The following is a 20054-nucleotide window of genomic DNA, read 5'->3' on the forward strand; positions in this document are numbered from 1 at the left end:
ACATTTTATAAGCCCTGTTCTGCATGAAATTATTGCCGGCCCACAGACAAAAGGTAACCACAATGAGGCCAACAACTCCAGTTTTCAATGTCCAACAGGTTCCGAAACCCCCGCCAGGAAAAGCTCACCCAGCTCGGCAGAATCAGGTACCACTCCTTCCCCCCAGCCCACCACACCGAGTATTAGAATAAATTAAAGAAAAACATGCAATGCTAATACTCACTGGTCCTCATAAGATGAGTCTGAAACTTGTAACACAGATGCTTGAAAGTCCTGTATAACCTCCTGCAGACAAAATAACCAATGACACGCACGAGAGTCCAGTGGGTAGCATTCATACATCTTCACAGAGGGGTGAAAAAGCATCAATTCCAAAACCCTGACGTATTTATTACCCCCAACATGTCACAAAATCCGAATCATGTTGAGCGTTTCATCAAATTAAATAAGTAACAACAACCATAATAATTTCTCACGTTGCACATGTAGTTATGCCATGATCGTGTAACTTGAGGAACTTTATCCTTTCGTTTCCAGATGGGGGTCACACCTTCTCGCACCGCCTCCTGAGGGAGGTTATGGAAGTATACGGGTGCATTTTCCATAAAACGAGTCGACCAAAGAACGGAACTTCAAAAATAAAAAAAATTAACTGGAACGGCATTCGGTAGAGCGCATACCTCCGCCAGGCTGAACAGTTTACATTTTGTATATCACTGATAGGCCGGATCTGGATCTGGATCTGGATCTGGATCTAATCGGCTTGTTCTCGTCACCCACCCAACTCATCCATCACGTTTTGTCATAGTTCTTCCACAACGTTTTGAAACATCATGCCATACATCGTTTTTCGCCTCAATGGTGAAGAATCACCGAGGAATTATTTGAAAAATCCCGTATCCGGATCTTCACCAGAAATCGAATGAATTTGTCTTCATCACACACCCAACCTGTCCAACAAATTTCGTCTGGATCCATCTCACTTTTTGAGATGTCCTGCTCGCAGACAAACAAACAGGTAGACAAACAGAAAGGGGGTGAAAAGATAACCTCCATCCACCTTCGGTGGTGGAGGTAAAAATGCCAAACCAAAGAATCTCAAATAAACCTCAAATATCAAAGGCCTTTGCTGACCGGAAGAATCGCGCAGGGTGCCCGCATGATCGTGTTACCTTTGAGGCAATAAGATAAGGAGGGACAATGTCGACATTCATCTCTTGAAACATCTCTCTGCACTGCATCGTAATAAAATCTCCAGCAAGAGGCGTCTTTACGATGGCTGTTAATGGCAGAGAACAGGAAGAGGGGTTTGGGGTAAAAGGAAGGGAGGTCACCATCGGAGCAACACAAAGCATGACGACAACTGCAAACATGTAGCATAACCACCTTGATGCAGCACATAACCGTCATGGACAGGAATGGCTGTGGTGTGGGTGGCTCCACTGTCCAGGACCAGGCATGTAGAACGGCCATTTGCAAAACTTGATGGGTATGGGTGGGTATCGGATGTCAAAGAAATCAGCAGGGAACACGATAGGCAGATTGCAAAAATGATACTGATACACAGAGATGGGACGGTAATAGTTCAGTTCAGGGTGGGCAGTTCAGAGCTAGATTGTGGACCGTGCGACCGTGTAGCTTAGATTACTCTTGCAACAGAAAATGTCAGAGTAAGCCGTCTTGTAAAACTTGCACTGACTGAGGTGGCAGTGAGGATTCTTTATCTACTGAATCTTTAACACACTCAAGAGCAAGTTTGTTGTGCAACACCTACTGTTTTCGAGCAAGGCCGAGTGAGGTCTTGAGCACAAAGGCACACCTGGAAAGCACATTACGCTTTTGGAGAAATCATCAGCATGGACTGTTTGGCCTGTGCAGCACAGGCCATGGTGGCGAGATCGGCTGCGGAGCCTTGGAGAAAGGGTGTAAAACTTTTTATTGGGAGCGACCCATGAGGCGAGATGGTTCGGAAGGTGACCCACCCACAGAAGCTGATGGCCAATGAGCGGGACTCGCCGCCCACAAAGGTAGTGTCAAAGTTTATGAGGGCCGTAACCAAGCTTGAGTGCGGCAGTTTGAGTTCTAGCTTTGGAGTTGGAGTGGTAGATTGTGTTGGAGTTTTTGGAGTTGGAGCTGAACTTGGGCGTCAAAGGGGTAGCAGCTATAGTAGACACTCGCTCTCTTTGCTTCGACGCCGGGACGGGGTGGCCAGACCTCGAGGCATGGCCGCCATTTGCATCCCCATCTTGACATCCTGCTCATCCTGCACCTGGGATGCCTGATCTTGCTCACCCCGAGCCTTTACATTCACCAGCTTTGTGCCAGAATATATATATATATATATATATATATATATATATATATATATTTTTTTTTAACATTACATCCCTCTCCTCCCACATACCTTTAATAAACCACTTCAATTGCAAAGAAAACGTTTCCTCACTTTTCTGCCTCCACGCGCCAGCCTCGTGTTGGCTTAGTGGTTAGAGTGGCTGGGTTGGGATCCGAGGGTCCTGAATTTGAGCCCCGTTGGCCACTGAATTAACACCAGGGGGTTAACTCAGCCTGTCATCCTTCTGAGGTCCGTGAAATGAGTACCAGTGCACTGGTCCCAGTGTATGCCTCGGTTAGAATCGGTGTAACATATCCCTGTGTGTCGTAAGAAGCGACCAGGGTTGGCGTCAGGAAGGGCATCTGGCCATAAAAAAAAAACATCGCCTCAAGAAGGGAACCATGGTTGCATGGAGCCCGCAAAAAGCTAACCCCTGCTCAGCAGGGGAAAATGGCTGTAAAAAGGCTGTTTTGTTTTTTTTCTGCCTCCCCGCACGAACATCACCAGTTTCTGCTATGTTGGATGAACCTTGGGAAATCCCAGTCATTTTGAACGCAGTAACTCTAAACTGCCGTTTTGGGATCTGCGGAGGCATTTGTGTTAACAGATGCCTCCGATGAGACAGTACTATTGTACAACGTGAGAAGTGTCTGTTCGTTTGACTTCTATGCATTCCTGAAGTGCTCAATGGAATCTAGTATAAATGGATGAGGTGTGTATGTGTGCGTGCGTGCGTGCGTGCGTTGCTTTTTGTGGAACTATACTGGACCTTGCCTATGTGGAGTACGATACTCCAAAATGATCGTCACGCTCTCCTAAGTTGATTCGGCTAATTAACTGAAACAAACACGGAAGAATTCCCATGGTCTAAATGCACACGATGTTGAGATGCACAGAGCAGCTTAATACATACATCCTTCCGCGGCATGGCATTCCAATTACAAAATAAATTTCAAAAACAATGATAACATTGTTACAAAGCATATACTGTCGTGGCCAAAAATATTGGAACCCTTGCACTTTTTTTCAAATAACTCACAATTTTCTCTAAAAAAAAGAAGTTGAAATTGACAAGAGTATTTTGTCTCCACAATTCTTCATTTCACTGTTAATATTACAGAACCTTTGTTTTTGATTCAGAACTTAATATATCCTTTTAAATCAGAAAATATCAATAAATGGCATTGATAAAATTATTGTCACCCTCGACTTAATATTTGGTAGCAACGCCTTTGGACAAAAGAACTGCAGTCAGCACTTCCTATAGCCATGAATGAGCTTTCTAACCTATCGACTGGTAGTTTGGCCCATTCTTCTTGTGTAAACTGCTCCAGTTCCCCCAGATTTGAAGGGTGCCTTCTCTCAACTGCTGACATAAGGGGATTTCTCCACCATTCGAACACTCCTTCGCTGCAATCTTCGATCAAGTTTTCTCTTGCGGCCACGTCTGGGAAGGTTGGCTGCAGTGCCATGGGCCTTAAACTTCCTGATAACATTGTGTACGGTGGACACAGGAACATCAAGGTCTTTGGAGATGGACTTGTAGCCTTGAGATTGTCCATGCTTGGCTACAATCTTGTGTCTGACCTCCTCAGACAATTCTGTGGTTTTCTTTCTTTTCTCCATGCTCATGGTGGTACACACAGTGACACAAAACAGCAGAATGACTCCTTTTCTCCATTCAAACTGGTTGAATGAGTGATTTTTTACATTGCAGTCACCTGCAACTTACTACAGGTGAGTTCAATTCCAAAGCAAAGGAGAATCACCTGCGAGAAATATAATTATTTTAACTCTTCTCAAGGTAACCTCCTTCCAAATTTCCACTTTTTCCTTCCTGATAGTTTGTGGCTGCATCCAGTGTCCACCCCTGTGTATCCTTCTCTACCCCTGCCCCCCCCCAAATCTTCCCCACATCCCTTATTTTTCCAAGACTCCATCTATTTTGTCCCTCATCCCGGCTGTTAGTACGTTTCCCCACTCTGTCTACTGTTCCGTCCTGATCAGTTCTATGTTCTAGCTCCTGCAAGAGCCACAACAAACTACTTACTGCACTGCGAGTATTCATATGACAGATAAAATCGATTTATTCGCTGCCGTCTCCATGATGTCGTGTTTGCGAAATTTGAAAATTGTTCACCGTTTCTGGTGAATGCCATGAGAAAATTAGAGCCAAAATGCAAGGCATGGTCGGTTTACTGACCGTGACGAATGACTGGCCCTCTCGCCAACCTCACATCGTTGCTGCGTTCTCATCAGCTTTGATCAAAGCACGGTTATTTTTCATTTCAACTCCCTTTTGTGGCGTTAAAGTGTGCCAACGTATTCCCAAGAAGCGATCGAGTTGCACATCTAACTCAAATCTGAAGGATAAAGTCGAGAGTCATACTATGTGTTTCGACTCGAGTCGAGTCACAAGTTTCAAAGACCAACACAAACCTAGTTACCCTCACCAGGAGGAGAGGGTATTGCAGTTGGGTTTGTTTGTCTGCATATAATGTACCAACATAGGCTACAAACAACCTGGTGGTTGCCAATATTACTCGTTATCATTTTCAACTGAGTACGTCGACAAAGAATACATACAATTAGAATGCGAGTGTATGTCCATAAAGTAGGTATTATGAAACCACACAAACTAAGTCATGGCGAGGTCTGTAATGCCCGATTGCTCTTTCTCGTCGAGTGTTGTGACTCGAGTCAAGGTGCGAGTTGCAAAAACAAATAACCACAATGCAACGAATATTAGAGTACCATAATCTGATGCAAGACTACCACTGGCCTGCCAAATCCCCAACTTCGATGACGCATTTAGGCCTTTCTGCTTGCAATCATGAAGTGCTCCTAATAAGCTGGAAAATTGTGCCAGGTGATGATCGTAGTTGCCATGCGGTGGTGCCATAACAGGTTACTATCCAACACCTTAATAAACCCTATAACCACGACAAACCACAAAACTCTCACGAACAGTCATCCTTGTAGATTTTTCTCATCTCCCCACAAAGGCAATGAAGGATACGCAGAGAGTGTTGCTGTCTTGCAAAGGAAGAATGCTGGGATGTTGTACTGTTCAAACATAAGCTCCGTCAATCGTTCCCGTCGACTGCGTGTGTTCCACTGCTCACCACGCGACAAGAAAATCATGATAACAACAAAGCAAAAACAATACATTGCTTACTGCGACACGTATATTCATTTATTGACACGATAATGATTCAGTTCGACGGCAAAGAACTCACCGGTGCCTCAGACATGAGTACGGGATGCAGTTCTGGTTCCGATCTGATGTGCCGTTTATATGTATGCTCCAGAATGGCCTGCAGGCAATCCCAGTTCTCGACTGCTCGCTCAGAAGAGTGGGGAATTTCAGGTCAGGTAGGTCAGGTATGGGAGCATGTGCCAGAACAGCGCGTCGCTGCGTCTACTTTTCGCCGGTACTCCAGGTGCCTCCGTCTGGCCATCTCCCAGGCAGATGCCAGGCCCATCCCCATCTCCTTGAGATGATGGTCAACCTGCTGCAACCACGAGGAACGTGGTCGACCCAATGGCTTCCTCCACTCATGAGACTCCCTCGCTGAGAGAATCTAGTGAGCAGGATCAGCGTTAGGAAAACGAGCCACATGTCCATACAGCCGCAACTGACGCTCACGGACCATGCAGGTAACAAATCTCATCCGAGTCTCTCTCAGCAACCGCTCGTTGGACACAAAATCTGACCAGCGATAGCCAAGGATTCTCCGAAGAGACCTGGTACCAAAGGAATTAAGTCTCCGTCCCAGATCCTTGGTCAGAGTCCAAGTCTCGCATCCATAGAGCAAGACTGGAAGTACCAAGAACCTGAAGACTCGGACTTTCGTCCTCCCGCACAGGTACCGGCAGCGCCACACCCCATGATCCAGTGAATCCATGACTCCCCAGGCCCGACCCAGACGTCTATTGACCTCTGACTCACAGCCAGCAGAGACATGAATATCACTGCCAAGGTAAGTGAATCTCTCCATGACCTCAACATCCTCACCACAAACAGACACAGACAGGACAGCAGCATCCAAGATGTCACCGAAAGCCTGGATCTTAGTTTTGACCCAAGAAACCCGTAATCCCAGCGGCTCCGACTACTCATTCAGCACCTCGAGGGCCCCCAAAAGTATATCTAAAGTCTCCGCAAAGATGACTGCATCATCTGCAAAATCAAGGTCCGAGATCTTGACATTCCCAAACGATGCACCGCAGCTTGATCTCTCCGACATCCTCCCTAAAATCCAGTCCATACAAGTGCTGAAAAGTGTGGGGGCCAGTACACACCCCTGACGAATTCCAGTAACAACTGGAAATAAGTCAGAGATGGTACCACCACACTTCACAGCACTCTCAGTACCAGAGTAGAGTTCAGACATCAGATCGATCCGTTTTGGTGGCACCCCACGAAGACCAAGAATCCTCCAGAGGACATCCCGATTCACTGAATCGAACACGTTACGGAGATCAACATAGGCTGCAAGCAGCCCCTGCCGAAACTCTCGTCTGCGTTCAATGAGGACACGAAGAGCAAGGATACGTTCAATCGTTGACCTTTTTGGTGCAAAGCCTGACTGCTCTGGACGCTGGTGCTCAAGCAGATGGTGGCGAACCCTATCAATAATTATCCGAGCAAAGACCTTGCCCGGCACTGAGAGCAGCGTCACCCCTCGGTAGTTGTTGCAGTCTTGGCGATCACCCTTCCCTTTCCAGAGAGGAACAACAAGGCCCCTCTTCCAGTCAGTTGGGATGATGCCTGTGTTCCAGGCAGAGCACAGAACTGCATGCAACGACACGAGTGCAGCATTTCCACCAGCCTTGAGAAGTTCGGCATGGATGCCACAGATCCCTGGAGCTTTGCCCCGTTTCAACCGGTTCACCGCAGCCCGTGTTTCCACAAGCGAAGGTGGACCACAGTTGATTCGAGGGTCAGCAACAGGGATTGTAACACCCTTGACGTCCAACTCAACAGCTGGAGGATCAGCCTGGTACAACCGCTCAAAGTAACCGGCCCAGCGGGCCTTCACTTCAGACTCCTCTGTCAAGAGCCTACCACTCTCTGCTCGAACTGCAGTGCTCCGAGGGATGGGCTTGGATGAACGCAAAGCGCGAATTCCCCTGTTAGCGGGACGAGAATCACCTGTCCACAGGTGATGCTCTACCCCCTCACAGATTCCTCGCGCATAGGCCTCCTTGTCCACCCTCAGTGCACGCACAGTTTTACGCCTCAGCTCCCTGAACAGCTCAGCTCTGCCATTCAGCCTGGCCCTGCGACTCTGGTCAATGGTATCCAGTATCCCCTGAGAGACAAAATTCTTCTTTGCCCTGCATTGAGTTCCAAGACATCCACCGGCAACATAAAGGACGGCGGTCTTGAAGGCACTCCACAACTCTTCAGGACCCCCCAAAGCATCCAGACCCCCCAAGTGTCCACTCAGCCTGTTCGCAAACTCCTCAGCTACTCTCTCATCCCTGAGCTTGCCAACATCCAGCCGAGGCTGGGATGGTACCATTCTCCAGGATTTAAGGTGCAGCTTTAGAGTTGCTACAACAAGCCTGTGGTCAGTATTGAGGAACTGAGCACTCCGGTAGACCCTGCAGTTCTGGATCATCCTCCAATGACCGTCAATGAGGACATGGTCAATCTCCTTTGCCACACCGCCAGCATTGGAATACCAAGTTCCGCGATGAGCTTGTGGGCGCTGAAACCATGAACCAGCCACCCTAAGTCCATGACTTCTTGCAAAGTCAAGGAACTTAGTGCTATTCTGGTTCATAGTTCCTGACCCATGGGAACCAACACACACCTCAGAACCATCCCTATCAGTTTCAGTCGATGCATTGAAATCCCCCAAGACTAGAAGTGTATCTCGTCTGGGGCACTGATCAACCACAGACTCGAGCGTGGCGTAGAATGCATCCTTCACGGTGAGATCACTCGCCTCAGTTGGAGCATAAACAGAGACCAGGGAAATGACACCTAAGGAGTGACGAATCCTTAATCTCATAATACGCTCGTTGACCGGTGTTACCTCAATTATCATTGGGGTCAGCTTATTGGACACAGCTACAGCAACTCCTTGGGTATGGTAACCATCAGAGCGACCAGACCAATAGTAGGTGTAACCACCCACCATTATCTCGCCGCAATCCGGTCTCCGAACCTCAGAGAGAGCTGCAATCCCGATGTCCAAACGCTTGAGCTCAGATGATAACAGAGACAGGTGATCATCCTCTCTTAGGGATCGGACATTCCAGGCGCCCAACCGAAGGGACCGCCTCAGGTTAACCCAAGGAGACCGCCGTCTGGTGGACGACACCTCAGCACCACTCCGACACACTCTCCCGCGATCTGATCCAGGGATGTTACCCCGTGGTTTCCCTCCTATCATCAAAGATTGGGGGTCCCGAAGGCTTTGCCCCAATCCCGTCATCCGATGAGCTGCCCTGCGAAGGGAAGCTGCACAGGAGGTATTCCCACAGAGTGGGTTTTCAGATTTTTTTGCGTTTTTGTGTTTTGCGGAATGAAGGGTTTTACGGTGGTCGGAGTGCAAATCCTGCAACCAACCTCCGAATAAAAAAGTAACCCAACTGCAGGAGGACGTCCGCAGACACAGTTGGGCACTAGATATAGATGGCCGTTGGCTCACAAGGAGCTCCTCCGCCCTTTGACAGGTTTTGTTTTTAATCCTGCTGGGTGTCCATATCCAAACACCCTCCTCACCAGAAAACCTGGTGGGGGAGACGGTTTAGTCGCCGACAATCTGACCATGGAACAGTTAGTACAGGTTTACATGGTACCTGTAGCAGGTCACAGATCTAACCTGACCTGACTTTAAATTTCGACTGTTCACAAAGTCCACATCATGGTCTCTCCCATTTCAACAAGTGAGCTCGATTGCACCTGGTGAGACCCTGTTCCTTCCATTCTCCCACAATTTGCTCTGCTTATGCTGTGAAGCATCCATTTGGCGTCATCCCACCGTTTTCCCTTTGCCCAATTTTGTCTGTTGATCCACTGCCACTGTCCTGCTTTTCCATGAGCCTTGACACTTGCTACTTGCTATGTTAAAAAACAAAAAACAAACAGGAACACCAAAGTAGATTTTCCCAACAATCAACGTACCCCCAAAAATTATTTAACGACTCACTCATGCCGTTCTTTAGTGGAGATATGATCTCCATGCCTTCTTTTGGAACGTGCAGCGTGTTCACACCGATGCAAAACTTCCTGCCTGATCCACCAACCGCACCTCCCCGATCAATCGACCCATCAATATCCATCACCTCGTCTCGTTCAAGAATCGTGCCCAACGCAGTGGGGAAGTCAGCCTGGCAAGGGAAAAAAACCAAGGAAGACAAAATGCATCATGACAAACACGTGCGATAAAACCTTAACTTTGAACACATTGGAGAATGGAGACATTGAAAGAATGTCACTGTCCTTGAAAAGATCTTGTGTGTCCACAGCCTGATAGGGCCTTGAGATTGAGGGCAACTGATGCGAGCAGGAATTTTAAGGCCGCAATCATCGAAACCTCAAAAAAAAAACTCGAGAGTTCATAGAACACGATGCTCCATGCAGTATTACTGAAATTTTAACAAAATAATGATTTTAACGGTCGTTTATAAAAAAAAGTTTTCATCTGAAAGTTTAGTGCAATTGAAGTATTCCAGAAGCAGTCCCAAACATCACCCTGATTTATACACCACCTTAGTGAAACTTTATTTAAATTGAAATACTACAAAACGGGAGGCTTCTCGAAGTATTATGACAGGCGACGTGTGTTCGACAGTGTTCAAGTATATAATTCAATCTAAACTAGAGGAGGAGCACTCGGTAGAGTGCAAAACCTCCGCCGCCAATACTGCTGGGTCACTCAAGTGAACCTGATATCCTATTCATTCAATTTGACGTCAACAGTGCTCACAGAGTTATAGTTTGCAACTTTCCCTTTTACTTTTAACTTTTACATACTCAATTCATTCGTCATAACTAGATTCCTTTTTTTTTTGTATACCTTGTCGAGGCTCGTATGAGAGCTAACACACAACTCACAGCAAGGGGGCATGAGACAAGAGGGGCGGGAGTGGAAGGGAGAAAACAGTGGGGAACAGACACATTAGGTGAACTGTGGAAGGGAGAGGGATGGGGATGGGACGGGGATCATGGCGAAGAGAAGATGGACATTACAGGGACTTTCAGGAAGGAAAGCAGGGGAATTGAAGGAAGTGGCCTTGGGTGGATTATCGGGGGTAGAAAAGATCGAGGATTTGGATGGGGAAAGATAAGAGGTGGTGGTGAACAGCTGTTTTGAAAGCCTGGAGGGAAGAATGGGAAAGAATAGAGTGAGGAAGTTTATTCCAAAGGTGGGAAAAAAGAGGAATGAAAGAGTGAAGATGAGCAGTGATTCGTGATTTTGGTAGTTTTACCAGAAGGGGGTTGTTGGCGGACCTTGAGCGCCCTGTGGAAATGTGGTGGGGACAAATCGCAGAGAGAGCAGGGGCGGGCAAGGCTGGAGAGGAGTCTGTAGAAGACAGAAAGACCATCGACCAACCTGCGGTGATTGAGTGATAGGCCCAAAGATTCAGCTTCATTGCGGGAGATGCCGATGATCTTAAATGCCCTGGTTTCGACAGCGTGAAGCCGAGAAAGGTGGGAGGAAGGAGCACCAGCCCAGAGGGGAGAGCAGAATTTCCTTGAGACAGAAATTGATTTTACGTGGGTATATCCACCTGAAGTTCCAAAATTAGCCACAATTATAAATTTGGCATGTTTTTTGTTGGAAATCACGAATAACATGAAGAAATGCAAAAAAAAAAATTCGAAATTTTTTTGAAAGAAAGTTGCAAAATGTTTTTTTTTCCTCAAACAAATTTTTTTTTTTGGTTGGAAATCACTTAAAACATGCAGAAATACAAAAAAAAAAATTCAAATATATTTTTCAAAATGGCCACCATAGCGGCCATATTGGATTTTGGACCAAGTCCAAAATCTAATGGCATGATCCTTGGACCATACCTAATCGCGCCACCAAGTTTCGTCGAAATCCGTCGAGGAGTTTTTCCATAATACTGTTCACAAACAAACAAACAAACAAACAAGCAGTCATAGACTGGTACTTACGAAATCGTCAACTTGACCTCTGACCTTGTCTAATTAAAGCTGTCTCGAGAGAACGTAGCGACGCAAACCAGAAGTTTCTACGATGATTCTGTACCAAACCATCAAAAATCGAATGTTTTGGATGTTTGACCTCACTGTGACCTTGACCTCTGACCGATTTTGACCAAAATATAATCAGCACTAGCCATCACCCTCCTGAATCACTTGGTGTATTTGACATTGTTGGCTTCTTCCGTTCTCGAGTTATCGTGCCTACAAACAAACAAACATACAAACAAACAAACAAACAGAAACGGAAGTCATCAATATACTTACAACATTTTTAGATTTCATAAGTAACAAGCAGTCATAGACTGGTACTTACGAAATCGTCAAAATGACCTCTGACCTTGTCTAATAAAAGCTGTCTCCAGAGAAGGTCGCGATGCAAACCAGAAGTTTCTACGATGATTCTGTACCAAACCATCAAAAATCGAATGTTTTGGATGTTTGACCTCACTGTGACCTTGACCTTTGACCGATTTTGACCAAAATCTAATCAGCGCGAGCCACCACCCTCCTGAATCACGTGGTGTAATTTGACATTGGTAGCTTCTTCCGTTCTCGAGTTATCAATTTTACTTACGAAATCTAAAGATTTTGTAAGTATATCGATGACTTCCGTTTCTGTTTGTTACTTACGAAATATAAAGATTTCGTAAGTATATTGATGACTTCCGTCCTCTGTGTGTTTGTTTGTGTGTGTGTTTGTGTGTTTGTTTGTAGGCACGATAACTCGAGAACGGAAGAAGCTACCAATGTCAAATTACACCACGTGATTCAAGAGGGTGATGGCTAGCGCTGATTAGATTTTGGTCAAAATCGGTCAAAGGTCATGGTCACAGTGAGGTCAAGCATTCGATTTTTGATGATTTTGTGCAGAATCATCATAGAAACTTCTGATTTGTGTCACTACCTTCTCCAGAGACAGCTTTTATAAGACAAGGTCAGAGGTCAAGTTGACGATTTCGTAAGTACCAGTCTATGACTGCTTGTTATCTTGCCAAAACGAAGTTTTTGCAAGATATATTAGTCAGCTTGTATGTTTTTTAATTATTTTTTTAAATTTTTTTTGTTTGTTTGTTTGTCTGTAATCATGCATAAAAAATTCTGCAGAGCACAGTTATCATTGGAAATTTTTGTAACTTCGCATATCAGAGGCCTATAGAGGTCCCTTTCAGTGCACAAAATTTTGCAGGTCAAGGTCAAAGGTCAAGGTCACTTTGTCGCAAATCAGGGGAGTCGACGAAACGCTTATTTTTTGAGTAATTTTGATCGGATCATCTTCAAACTTCATGGGAATATAGTTCATGCTCTGGCGCTCAGCTGATTAATTTTTGGTGGCGATTGGCCTTGACCTTCATTTGTTTTTATTTATTACTTATGAAATCTAACGATTTGGTAAGTATATTGATGCCTTCCGTTTCTATTTGTTTGTTTGTTTGTTTGTTTGTAGGCACGAAAACTCGAGAACGGAAGAAGCTACCAATGTCAAATTACACCACGTGATTCAGGATGGTGATGGCTAGTGCTGATTAGATTTTGGTCAAAATCGTCAAAGGTCAAGGTCACAGTGAGGTCAAAAATAATTCCGTAAATTCACGTGGAGAAATGGAGTATTTTTGCTTCGCTCGACGTTACGAGTTCGTTTTAACTTCGATTTTAATTTTGTCTTCGGTTTTTGCGATCGCTTAGGACGCTTAAAACTCGGTTGTCGAAATTCTGGAACAGCGGTGAATAACTGATATATATATATATATATATATATATATATATATATATATATATATATATATATATATATATATATATATATATATATATATATATATATACATCTTCTTCTTCTTTGGCTGCTCCCGTTAGGGGTCGCAACAGCGGAAGATCCGTATGATCCGCACAGTGATTTGGCACATGTTTTACGCCGGATGCCCTTCCTGACGCAACCCTGGTCGCCTCTTACGACACAGGGATATGGTACACCTATTTTAACCGGGGTATACACCGGCCCAGTATACTGGTACTCATTTCGCCGACCTCAGAAGGATGACAGGTTGAGTCAACCCCCTGGTGTATTAATTCAGTGGCCAACGGGGCTTGAACTCAGGACCTTTTGGATCCTAAGCCGCTGCCCTAACCACTGCGCCAACACCAGGCTTCATATAAATATATATATATATATATATATATATATATATATATATATATATATATATATATATATATATATATATATACATATATAAATAATAATAAGTCTTTTATCAGATTCTTCTGAAAAGTAATACACCTATTATCTGGCATATCCTGCTGGTACTGAATCACTTTTTTAAAAATAAAAACAAAACAATGGAATTTTTATGAGAAATCTAGTTTTTGTCTGGGACTCATTATCTGCAAACCACAGTGTAAAATCGTAGACCACAATGAATTCAGAATTCAAGCTCCCCTTGGGCTTCTGACTGATTCATGCTTTTATTAGACAAGGTCAGAGGTCAAGTTGACGATTTCGTAAGTACCAGTCCATGACTGCTTGTTACTTACGAAATCTAAAGATTTCGTAAGTATCTTGATGACTTCCGTTTCTGTTTGTTTGTTTGTATGTTTGTTTGTTTGTAGGCACGATAACTCGAAAACGGAAGAAGCTACCAATGCCAAATTATACCACGTGATTCAGGAGGGTGATGGCAAGTGCTGATTATATTTTGGTCGAAATCGGTCAAAGGTCAAGGTCACAGTGAGGTCAAATATTCGATTTTTGATAGTTTGGTACAGATAACTCGAGAACGGAAGAAGGTACCAATGTCAAATTACACCACGTAATTCAGGAGCGTGATGGCTAGTGCTGATTAGATTTTGGTCAAAATCGGTCAAAGGTCAAGGTTACAGTGAGGTCAAACATCCAAAAAATGATAACTCAAGAACGGAAGAAGCTACCAATGTCAAATTACACCAAGTGATTCAGGAAGGTAGTGGCTAGCGCTGATTAGATTTTGGTCAAAATCGGTCAAAGGTCAAGGTTACAGTGAGGTCAAACATTCGATTTTTGATGGTTTGGTGCAGAATAATCGTAGAAACTTCTGGTTTGCATCACTACCTTCTCCAGAGACAGCTTTTATTAGACAAGGTCAGAGGTCAAGTTGACGATTTCGTAAGTACCAGTCTATGACTGCTTGTTTGTTTGTTTGTTTGTAGGCACGATAACTCAAGAACGGAAGAAGCTACCAATGTCAAATTACACCACGTGATTCAGGAGGGTGATGGCTAGTGCTGATTAGATTTTGGTCAAAATCGGTCAAAGGTCAAGGTCACAGTGAGGTAAAACATAATTCCGTAAATTCACATGGAGAAATGGAGTATTTTTGCTTCGCTCGACGTTACGACTCCATTTTAACTTCGATTTTAATTTTGTCTTCGTTTTTTTGCGATCGCTTAGGACGCTTAAAACTCGGTTGTAGAAATTCTGGTAAAAATCGGATGTTTTGGAGACGTTTGAAGATTGTATAAAAAATATTTCACTCGATGCGTCATGGGTCGTCCCATGATGCAGTGCGCTCGAGCAGACGCGTCGTTGAGTTACGTAAAGGTATAATTGCGTGGAGAAATGGAGATATTTGCTTCGGTCGACGTTATGATTCTTGATGGTTTGATACAGAATCATCGTAGAAACTTCTGGTTTGCGTCGCGACCTTCTCGAGAGACAGCTTTTATTAGACAAGGTCAGAGGTCAAGTTGACGATTTCGTAAGTACCAATCTATGACTGCTTGTTTGTTTGTTTGTTTGTTTGTAGGCACGATAACTCGAGAACGGAAGGAGCTACCAATGTCAAATTACACCACGTGATTCAGGAGGGTGATGGCTAGTGCTGATTAAATTTTGGTCAAAACCAGTCAAAGGTCAAGGTCACAGTGAGGTCAAATATTCGATTTTTGATGGTTTGGTACAGATATCTCAAGAACGGAAGAAGCTACCAATGTCAAATTACACCACGTGATTCAGGAGGGTGATGACTAGCGCTGATTAGATTTTTGTCAAAATCGGTCAAAGGTCAAGGTCACAGTGAGGTCAAACATCCAAAAAATGGTAACTCGAGAACGGAAGAAGCTACCAATGTCAAATTACACCACGTGATTCAGGAGGGTGGTGGCTCGCGCTGATTAGATTTTGGTCAAAATCCGTCAAAGGTCAAGGTCACAGTGAGGTCAAACATCCAAAACATTCGATTTTTGATGGTTAGGTGCAGAATCATCGTAGAAACTTCTGGTTTGCATCGCTACCTTCTCCAGAGACAGCTTTTATTCGACAAGGTCAGAAGTCAAGTTGACGATTTCGTCAGTACCAGTCTAAGACTGCTTGTTTGGATGTTTGACCTCACTGTGACCTTGACCTTTTTTGACCGATTTTGACCAAAATCTAATCAGCACTAGCCATCACCCTCCTGAATCACGTGGTGTAATTTGACATTGGTAGCTTCTTCCGTTCTCGAGTTATCTGTACCAAACCATCAAAAATCGAATATCTGACCTCACTGTGACTTTGACCTTTGACCGATTTTGACCAAAATCTCATCAGCACAAGCCATCACCCTCCTGAATCAGGTCATGTAATTTGACATTGGTAGGTTCTTCCGTTCTCGAGTTATCGTGCCGACAAACAAACAAACAAGCAGTCATTGACTGGTACTTACAAAATCGTCAACTTGACCTCTGACCTTGTCTAATAAAAGCTGTCTCCAGAGAAGGTAGCGACGCAAACCAGAAGTTTCTACGATGATTCTGTACCAAACCATCAAAAATCGAATGTTTTGGATGTTTGACCTCACTGTGACCTTGACCTTTGACCGATTTTGACCAAAATCTAATCAGCGCTAGCCACCCGCCTCCTGAATCAGGTGGTGCAATTTGACATTGGTAGCTTCTTCCGTTCTCGAGTTTTCATTTTTTAGATGTTTGACCTCACTGTGACCTTGACCTTTCACCGATTTTGACCAAAATCTAATCAGCACGAGCCATCACCCTCCTGAATCACGTGGTGCAATTTGACATTGGTAGCTTCTTCCGTTCTCGAGTTATCGTGCCTACAAACAAACAAACAAACAAACAGAAACGGAAGTGATCAATATACTTACGAAATCTTTAGATTTCGTAAGTAACAAACAGAAAGGGGTGAAAACAGTAACCTCCGTTCTTCGATGGCGGAGGTTAATGAAATAAAGATTGTAAAAGTCGTGTAAATAAATTGTGTTTTACCGCCATTTTCTGCAGTGTCTATTACACCACCCTCTCGAACACATTTACATTAGTTATCCTTGCCTATCGTACGTACGTCCATAAAAACAGTAAGTTTCCTGATTGGAATGATTTTCAATTTTGTTTGACTGCCAGGCGGGCAGGCAGAGCAAACTCGATCTCACTCATCTCTGTGCATGTGCGACCAGGACGAATTCCGAGCCAGATCACGGCAAAACGAAATACTCGTCTTCCAACTAATGGTCCGATTCATGTTCAAACTAGAGGGGGAGCACTCGGTAGAGTGCAAAACCTCCGCCGCCAATACTACTGCGTCACTTAAGTGAACCTGATATCCTATTCATTGTCGGTCAAAATGGATAATACTCTACTGAATCACGATTGAAGAAACTAAACTAGATCGACGTGCATGTAGAAATGCCAAAAAAATAAAATCGAAATTAAAAAAAAAAAAACAGGTGCAAAATCTGTTTTTTTTTTTCTCTAACAATTTTTTTGGGGGGGGGGGTGGAAATCACTTGAAACGTGTAGAAATTCAAAAAAAAATTCAAATATTTTTCAAATAAAATCTAAATTTTTTTGAAAGAAAGTTGCAAAATGTTTTTTTTTTCCTAGAACAAATTTATTTATTTTTGGTTGGAAATCACTTGAAACATGTAGAAATGCAAAAAAAAAATTCAAATATTTTTTCAAAATGGTTGCCATAGCGGCCATATTGGACTTTGGACCAAGTCCAAAATCTAATGGCATGATCCTTGGACCATGCCTAATCCCCCTCACCAAGTTTCGTCGAAATCCGTCCAGGAGTTTTTCCGTAATACTGTTCACAAACAAACAAACAAACAAGCAGTCATAGACTGTAACTTTCGAAATCGTCAACTTGACCTCTGACCTTGTCAAATAAAAGCTGTCTCTTGAGAAGGTAGCGACGCAAACCAGAAGTTTCTACGATGATTCTGTACCAAACCATCAAAAATCGAATGTTTTGGATGTTTGACCTCACTGTGACCTTGACCTTTGACCGATTTTGACCAAAATCTAATCAGCGCTAGCAATCACCCTCCTGAATCACTTGGTGTAATTTGACATTGGTAGCTTCTTCCGTTCTCGAGTTATCTGTACTAAATCATCAAAAATCGAATGTTTGTCCTCACTGTGACCTTGACCTTTGACCGATTTTGACCAAAATCTAATCAGCGCTCGCCATCTCCCTCCTGAATCACGTGGTGCAATTTGACATTGGTAGCTTCTTCCGTTCTCGAGTTATCGTGCCTACAAACAAACAAACAAACAAACACACAAACAAACACACAAACAAACAGAAACGGAAGTCATCAATATACTTACGAAATCTTTAGATTTGTAAGTAACAAACAGACAGGGGTGAAAACGGTAACCTCCGTCCATATTCGATGGCAGAGGTTAAATATAACATTCGATATAAATAAGTTGTTCCTCAATCATAAACTGATGACAGGCAGATATGTTAGATGGACAGATGGACGGACGTGAACCACTTGATTAAACCCGCTTTTCGCTTCACATGCGCGAGGTGAGAAAAACGACACTGAAGAAACAGCTACAGAATAGGGATTAGTCAGGAGTGGCAACAAAAACAATGTGTATGTCTGCATTGTACACATCCAATACAATGAAGTACTTTTTAGTCACTGATGCAAGACTACCATTGGCCTGCCAAATCCCCAACTTCAAAGAAGCATTTAGGCCTTTCTGCTTGCAATCATGAAGTGCTACCAATATGCTGGGAAAATGTGGCGGTTATTGATCGTCATTGGCCATGCAGTGGTGCCAACACAGATCAATTGTTACTATCATACGCGGCTGAGCCTAAACTAGTTTTGGAATGTTTATAAAAAGTAGTCCGTTACAAATGACTGATTACTTTGGTTTGGATAATTCATAACAATCCCTTACAGTACTTAGAGTGAGCAAAGTAATGGAATTCTTTTAGCATGAGGTTTTTATTTTTATTTCCAAATTTTATTGAAGTATATTTCTTGAATAACTTGCATTAAACCTTGGTAAACTATCAAATGTACAGTAGTGTGTGAAAGTTTGGCCTATTTTCACTTTTGTTATGCTATTCCCCATTAAACCTTTGCAGGAAGTGAGAAATGTCAACATAGCGCGATAATTATTCAAAATTCTGTGAAAGACAATTTAATATCACAGTTACCTTTTAGTACAGAAATCCTGAAATGTGGGGATTGCATTGCTGGAAAATGCCAAGATATTCAAAACCGCGATAGTTAAAACCAAGCTCGTTTCCGTCCTTTCTTTATTTGGTCCAGCATGGTCCGGGTCTGAGTTCAGACGGGGTTTTATCCCCGATAATCCGTTAATCCGAGCCGGCACGGCTTTGGCAGTTTCCGCTCGGCTGCAACCGAACCGGAGTTGGTAGTCGGTAGTTGGAATTCTACTGCAATCGGAAGAGTGACCCAGTTCGAGAAAGACGTGCCGAAGGCGTGAATCCCCGGTAGCCAAGACTGCGTGGTTATTTAGGGATATTGGGATCTCGACAATTAACCCTACGCCACGTGGTTGAGATATTGGCGTTTCACGGTTGATTAAATCGACCCACCGGCTTCGGAGTTATCCAAAACATCCGATGGCCTATAATTCCGGGGAGACCGGTGGGAGACGGTGTAAACTTCCCCACCTAGCGGTCGTTCTCGCCACCGACCCCTGGCCCACAACAATATACGAGGTGTGTTCAAAAAGTATCCAACCTTAATTTTTCGTGCGTAAACAATGAAGCTAGGGAGGCGTGGTTTAGTGCACGTATGTAGGCGATCCTAATTCATATGCGTGAATATTTTCCCACCTGCAGAAGCTGTCAGTCGCCGACAGACCGCCGATGAGTGAGGAAGTGTAAGTGAGCGCCGTCGGATTTTCGTTTTTGGCAAAATGACGGATCACTGTGGTCTCATCGCCAGTGATCACCGTGTTGAAGAAGTTGGGATCACTGTTCACAGTCTCCAGCATGTCCTGTGCGATCTCCAAACGGAGTTGTTTCTGCTCGATCGTTAGCAGCTTTGGCATGAACTTCGCCGAGATTCTCCTTAAGCCCAAATCCTCAGTTACAATGGACTGAACGGATCCAATGCTGACGCCCGCCTCGTCTGCAAGTTCTCTGATCGCGATTCGACGATCCTGCATCAGCAGGGTCCTCACTTGGTCAATGACGATCTCATTTCGGGATTTCGATGGCCTACCAGAACGTGCTTCACTTTCCACTGATGTGTGACCATCTTTGAAGCGGTT

The 20054-nt window shown here is 44.0% G+C and overlaps 1 protein-coding gene across 4 annotated transcripts in view; it reads right to left on the minus strand.

Annotated features, from left to right (window-relative positions):
- LOC147029069 (actin-like protein 6A) overlaps nucleotides 1–20054 on the minus strand; it is a 181069-nt gene that overhangs the window by 13356 nt on the left and 147659 nt on the right. For all 4 annotated transcript variants that reach the window (XM_085879994.1, XM_085879995.1, XM_085879996.1 and 1 more), the window contains 7 exons: nucleotides 9505–9685; nucleotides 5575–5675; nucleotides 5355–5452; nucleotides 1387–1481; nucleotides 1173–1279; nucleotides 477–566; nucleotides 224–285 (listed from right to left, as the gene is read on the minus strand). In XM_085879994.1, coding sequence (XP_085736120.1) covers nucleotides 224–285; nucleotides 477–566; nucleotides 1173–1279; nucleotides 1387–1481; nucleotides 5355–5452; nucleotides 5575–5675; nucleotides 9505–9685 — 734 coding nt within the window. The remainder of the gene's footprint in view (nucleotides 1–223; nucleotides 286–476; nucleotides 567–1172; nucleotides 1280–1386; nucleotides 1482–5354; nucleotides 5453–5574; nucleotides 5676–9504; nucleotides 9686–20054) is intronic.

Source organism: Eptatretus burgeri, chromosome 4, assembly GCF_056783735.1.
Source record: "Eptatretus burgeri isolate ZD-2024b chromosome 4, Ebu_testis_v1, whole genome shotgun sequence".
NCBI classification, from domain to species: domain Eukaryota; kingdom Metazoa; phylum Chordata; class Myxini; order Myxiniformes; family Myxinidae; genus Eptatretus; species Eptatretus burgeri.